The sequence below is a fragment of the Scyliorhinus torazame genome, chromosome 14 (genome assembly GCF_047496885.1).
Source record: "Scyliorhinus torazame isolate Kashiwa2021f chromosome 14, sScyTor2.1, whole genome shotgun sequence".
Classification (NCBI taxonomy): Eukaryota; Metazoa; Chordata; class Chondrichthyes; order Carcharhiniformes; family Scyliorhinidae; genus Scyliorhinus; species Scyliorhinus torazame.
The window spans coordinates 64,957,202-64,963,268 of NC_092720.1; the positions used below are offsets into that span (position 1 = coordinate 64,957,202).

The window sequence follows — 6,067 nt, forward strand, 5'->3', positions numbered from 1 at the left end:
GCATCGCAGTAAGTCATTGGAACAAAGAGCCATAATGTTTTATTTTAACATTGTAATGTTAAACCTCTTTTCTTTCCTTAGCTTGTTTGCACTCCAAGAAGCTGGAGGGTTTACCTTCTAGTTATGGTTCTTGTTCACTTTTTTGTTATGATGGCCATCGAGGTAAGTAGTATGCATTATTGATATTTATGAATCTTACATAGAATTAGAGAGAATTCATAGAATAGGCCATCCTGTCCAACAGGTCTATGCTAGCACTTGTGTTACTGCAGAAACCTCCTGTCACCCCACCCTGTCTACTCCGATCAACATATCCTTCTGTTCCTTTCTCCCCCATGTGCTGATCTCTTTTTAGGCAGTCTCTTGGGATTGAGGATAGAACGACTTGCTTCCACTCTAGTTCACTGGATTCTGAGATGGTGGTTAAGTCCAAAGTAAGATTCCCGTTTAGGGCAGGTGGTGTTCGAAGAGTGGATGAATTGTTTGGAGTTTTGTGCGCTCTTTCCAAGTTCTAACATCCACTTTTGTTTTGGAAACTCCTTTTGTAAAACTTGTCAGCCTGTGCTTGCACCTTCTCCCAGTGGAGAGCACCGTGCCACCACTAGTTACTGTGGTTACAACATGATAAGTGTTACATAAGCAGTTGTCACTATCATTGTGAACAGAGGAGTTTGTAATGGAAACAAAAAAAAAGGACAGAAAGAATGATTTGGAAGGTGGTCCGAGTTGTTGCTTAACCCTCACATGCTTTATCTCAAAGCTAGACTTGGGCCTGGATTCTCTGCCTCACCGGAAACACAAATCGTGATCAGGCGGAGAATCAAGTATCCGGCAAAAATCGAGGTTTGCGCCTGCCGCTGATTCGGGTGCCATGCTCCAGTCCATCCTTGACAGTGAAAACGAGGTTTGCACTCCGCACCGGGGAAGGTGGGTGGGTGCAAAACAGGCATTTGCCTGCTTTTAAATGTGATTGGCAGGTTGGCCACTTCATGCTCTGCCCTTCCGTGATTCTCCACCTCTCTCAGGTGTAGAAGTCTCACGGGCACGAATTACTTCTGGCTGCTTATATTGCAGAGTGCTGCCAATGTCCCTTGAATCCTCAGAAGGCCTCTGGTCATCTAGGAGCCCACCCAGGCCACCCTTCTGGAGACCATACCCCAGTAGCTGCATCAAGAGTATAGGTGTGGCCTAGCTCGATAAGGTGGCAACCAGGTGTTGGAACTCCTCGGAAATGCAGCCCGACTGCAGAGGAAGCAGGGGCATAGCAGAGTTCATCCCAACCAGAGGACAACTGCATGCGACCTTTGGAACCCTCCCTGGTTCCCTGCCCCTCTCAGGGCAAAAGCCTCTCCAATGCCCCCACCCCATCCGGATCACCAGCTGTCTCCTCCAGGTGAGATTGGCAGCACTGGCTGCCTCTGCCACCATCTCCCAGGCGGTGTTCGGGAGGGCAGGCTTGAATCTGCGTCCCATCCTGGGTAAGAGAGTTTCCTTTTGGTCCGCATTGACATGGAGCTGTGGGTCCACTTCAGACGCCCAACCTCGGTGGGTGTGGGGCAGGTCTTCTCTGAACCATCTTGATGGCTGCAGTATGTGTGGGAAGTGAAGCACTTAAAAACAGTTCCAGCTGCCAGGTTCTTTAGCGCTAACTCCAGCCCCAGTGATTAGAATAACTGCTGGGCTGGAAAATGCTATGAATTCACGCTGGTAGTCTGACCAATTTGCATGTCTGACTCTCTTACCGAATAGCGCCCTCAACGGGAATATGAACTGCGTGCAATTCAGTCCCGGCATCAACACTTAAGGCTGGATTCTCCGTTTCAGAGACTAAGTGCTGACATCGTGACTGAATCGCTCTGAGTTCTACGGCCCTGAAAGTGGCGCCAGTCCTGGAGTGATTCAGGATATCCTAATGGGCTAGCGCAGGCACCAGTTGGAACTAGAATAATGCCAAATGCTGCCATGTGATTCAGCGGTGTTGGGAATAGCACTCGAGAGCCTGATAAGCAGGAGCTGCATGTAGATACTCCGCTCCCCACACATCTTCAACCCAGCCAAGAAGATGGCACTGGTTGTGCTGGAGCACGCCCACCCTGTTGATGGGTCGGCTGGGGCCAGAGCATACCGGGGTGGGTGACCTGGGGAATCACTCGTACGACACATGGTGCTAGGTTCACATTGGGCAGCCAGCGGCATGTGCAGCCGCATGGCTGCTTTGCAGGCTGCGGCAATGGTGCTCCTTGCCTGTCCACCTGACCCCACGGCCCACCAACTGGCCACACTCGCTACTCCCCCAGCCCTGGCAGAAATCCCCCGGCCATCAGCACAACTGTCAGCACACATTTCTGGTACCCCTTCTCTCTCCCTCAGCAGCCACGGCACCTGTTTCCCAAATTTAAATACCATAAGTGAACCTGGCCATTGGTAATTCCTCCTGGCTGAGATGGAGCATCATGGGGGGCACGGAAATTGCCGGGTTGGGCTCATTAATGATATGCCAATGGCGTTTAATTTACAATTTTCATGCCCACACCGGCGTGCGGTGTGGAACACATTCACACCACTTTTGAGGCACTAGATCATGATATTCTGTCAGGGGCCTGGCGCGACCTCGATTTTCAGCTGACTTGCGATTCTCCACTCGATCACGTTTCCTGATTCCGGCGTCACTGGTCATAGAATCCAGCCCTTCGTCTCCCAAACAGAGAATCCAGCTCTTGGTCTTGGCTTCCTATATGCAATGCCGCAAGTGATTGAGATTAATATCAATGTTACATTTATAACACTAAAGGTATGTTGTTACAATGGGATCTAAATTATGCATATATTTTATAGGTATTTTTCTATTCGGTATCAGAAAGCTTACAGCTACGTACTCAACACAACAATGGTGAAAGCCAATTGGCTATAATTTAATATTTTTACATTTTAATTTTTCCAATTAGGGGGCAATTTAGCGTGGCCAATACCACTATCCTGCACATCTTTGGGTTGTGGGGTGAGACCCTTTAAACTTAGGGCATTCAGTGTGAAAAGTGACAGATTTTCATAGAATTTACAGTGCAGAAGGAGGCCATTCGGCCTATCGAGTCTGCATCGGCTCTTGGAAAGAGCACCCTACCCAAGGTCCACGCCTCCACCCTATCCCCATAACCCAGTAACCCCACCCAACACTAAGGGCAATTTTGGACACTAAGGGCAATTTATCATGGCCAATCCACCTAACCTACACATCTTTGGACTGAGATTGAAATAGCCACACCTTTTTTTAAAAGAACACGGTACTTGATCTAAAAGGAAATAAAATCTGCAGGTTAATTGAAGAAAAAATAATTAATGAAATAAGGCTGATGTTGTTTTAATAGGAAATCATAATAGAAAACAGATGCATCAGGGTGTTCCTAAAAAGGTGTTGTAAAGTAAAATCTACCCAGCGTTACAAGAAGATGCAAAGAATAATAAAGAAAGAGCCAAACTGGCCTCCAGAAGATGATACAGAGTATGCAACATTTTGCATCATGGATGAAGAAACAAAGAACAAAGAACAAAGAACGTTGGAAGTATATTCTAATAAGAGTTATGAACATGACAAAATCTCTAAAGAGGCGCCAAATGGAATTGCAAATTCCACTTCAAAACAAAATGAGGAGGAAGGCTGCAAGAAAGAGGGCATTTAAAATACTTTTGATAACAATACAGTAAATTTTAACTTGTCATTGAGGCATAATTCCACCTGCAAACATTTTCGACTGACGAACAGTCTTTGGTAAACATGTTTTATAATGAACTGCAAAAATGAATGTGAGATTCATGTAAATGATTTTTAAAGTAGTTAAATTAAATTTCATATTATATAGATACTCTGAAAATTATCTGAGCATTTTGGGCAGTCCTCATTTATCCTGTGACAAAGGACTCTGTTTACTGCTATTACCCTCATAATGTCATTATTCGAGTCAAAATACACCATCATTTCATTCACAAACTATTGAATAAAAACTTACACACCACAGCTTCTTGGAAAAAACAATATTGTACTCACTGGTTTCTATTGCTTTTCTGAAACAAAGTTTAAATCTGCCTGGAAGTTGAAGAACACAGTGCAGATTGGTTGGGAAGACTGAATAAGCTGAGTCTTTACTTCCAATTGCAATGTTGTCCGAGATCATGAATAACTAATAGCAAATAATCTACATAGTTCATGTTCATTGCTTAACCATTTCTGGTGCTCCCGATATCAATTCATACATGTGGGAACATGTTCTTCCAACAATTATCAGAGTTTTTATTGACTTAATGAAGGAAGCAGCAGTCTTGTTATGCCTCTCAATTTTAACTGCTTTCCATCTCATTGAAAATTGTGAAAACCTTACTCTTTGCATGTGCAACATTTCAAATAAAAATTGTTACAATTAGAGTGTCAATTATTCAATTGCATTTGGATAATTGCTGAAGAAATGTAAACAGTGATTTTGGCATCTTAACAGTGGAATATTTTTATAATCATGATGTGGAGATGGACTGGGGTGAGCACAGTAAGAAGTCTTACAACACCAGGTTAAAGTCCTACAGGTTTGTTTTGAATCACTAGCTTTCATAGCACTGCTCCTTCCTCAGGTGAATTCCTCACCTGAGGAAGGAGCAGTGCTCCGAAAACTAGTGATTCGAAACAAACTTGTTAGACTTTAACCTGGTGCTGTAAGACTTCTTACTTTATTTTTATAAGGTAGCGATAACAAAGATATTTGAATTTGATCTGTTGACCCCATAATCTTACTGATAATGCATTCCTGCAACATGACAGCCTGAATTTTCATCCTCAAGGTGGGAGTTGGGAAAGTTTCCAACTCGGCTCGCTCACCTCAGGAGAAAGTATCTGCAAACCAGCTGGGACCTTCATTGCCAGGGACTGGGTGCAGGCTGGGGTCGGGCCCAGTTCCAAAGTGCAGAGGTCAGCTGTTTGAAACATCCACCTTGGTGCTGTAGCACTCTATCCCAGTTAAAATGAAAACACAAAAGCCCTTCAGCCCTTGCCCCGCTTCACTCCACATATACCCTTACCACCTCATGACCGCCTCCAACCCCTGATTGCCCCCATGCATCCTACCCAGTCTAGGCCCCTCCAGTCTATGCCCCTTATGACTCCCATGACTACTATGCCAAGTTATACGCCCCGCCAGCCTCCATGGCCTCTCATTCACAAATGCCAAACTATGCACCCCTCACCTATCCCCTATGGACCATCATTAGGCTCTCTGATCTCAATGATCAATTTCACAATGTTTCTTTACACAGGTTCATTGGCTTCAAGTTCTTGCTGTTTCTGTTACTGATACTTTAAAGGGACTGGATGATTGATACTTTCATTGCCTTGTAGTGAAATTACTTTTTAAAATAGTAGAAAGTTAAAAATGAATCATTTTTAAAAAGCTTATTTTTACATCACTGTTAGTGTGGAGTTTGCACATTCTCCTTGTGTCTGCGTGGGTTTCACCCCCAAAACCCAAAAAGATGTGCAAGGTAGATGAAATGGCCACACTAAATTGCCCCTTAATTGGAAAAAAAAAGAATTGCATACTCTAAATGTATTTACTTAAAAAGCTTATTTTTACACATCCTGCTGTCATTACGGGGTTCTTCGGTTCTCTGCAGTGTATGGGCATGGAAGTGCCATAGCTTGGGAGTATGAGGTGGAATAGGAGGGGTTGAGGGACATGGCTTGTGAGGGAGTATGAAAGGCAACGGTTGGGTGAGTGGAAGGGAAGAGCTTGGCTTTGAGATATGAGGGGCCATGGGAAGGTGAGTGGAAGGGTATTGCTTGGTATTGGGGGTAAGAGGGGGCATGGGGTTGAGTGGGGACATAGCTTAGCACAGGGAGAATGAGGGCTATAGGGTATGGGTGGAAGAGCAGAACTTAAAATTGGGAACATACGCAGAACCTTTGGGACTCATCTTTTAAAAGGTCCCCTTATTCAGATTAAGGTTCACCACTGCTCTGAGGGGCTGTGAACCACAATTCTTTAAAGCCCTGGCCCAACCCCATGAAAATTGCAGAGGACTAGGACAT

The 6,067-nt window shown here is 44.7% G+C and overlaps 1 protein-coding gene across 1 annotated transcript in view; it reads left to right on the forward strand.

The window, feature by feature from the left end:
- Positions 1 to 4,030, forward strand: part of LOC140389788 (probable cation-transporting ATPase 13A4) — a 220,058-nt gene extending 216,028 nt beyond the window's left edge. Inside the window, exons 29-30 of the mRNA XM_072474309.1 lie at positions 82 to 162; positions 3,366 to 4,030. Of these exons, the coding sequence (XP_072330410.1) occupies positions 82 to 162; positions 3,366 to 3,677 (393 nt within the window). The 3' untranslated portion in view covers positions 3,678 to 4,030. The remainder of the gene's footprint in view (positions 1 to 81; positions 163 to 3,365) is intronic.
- The last annotated feature ends 2,037 nt before the right edge of the window (positions 4,031 to 6,067 follow it).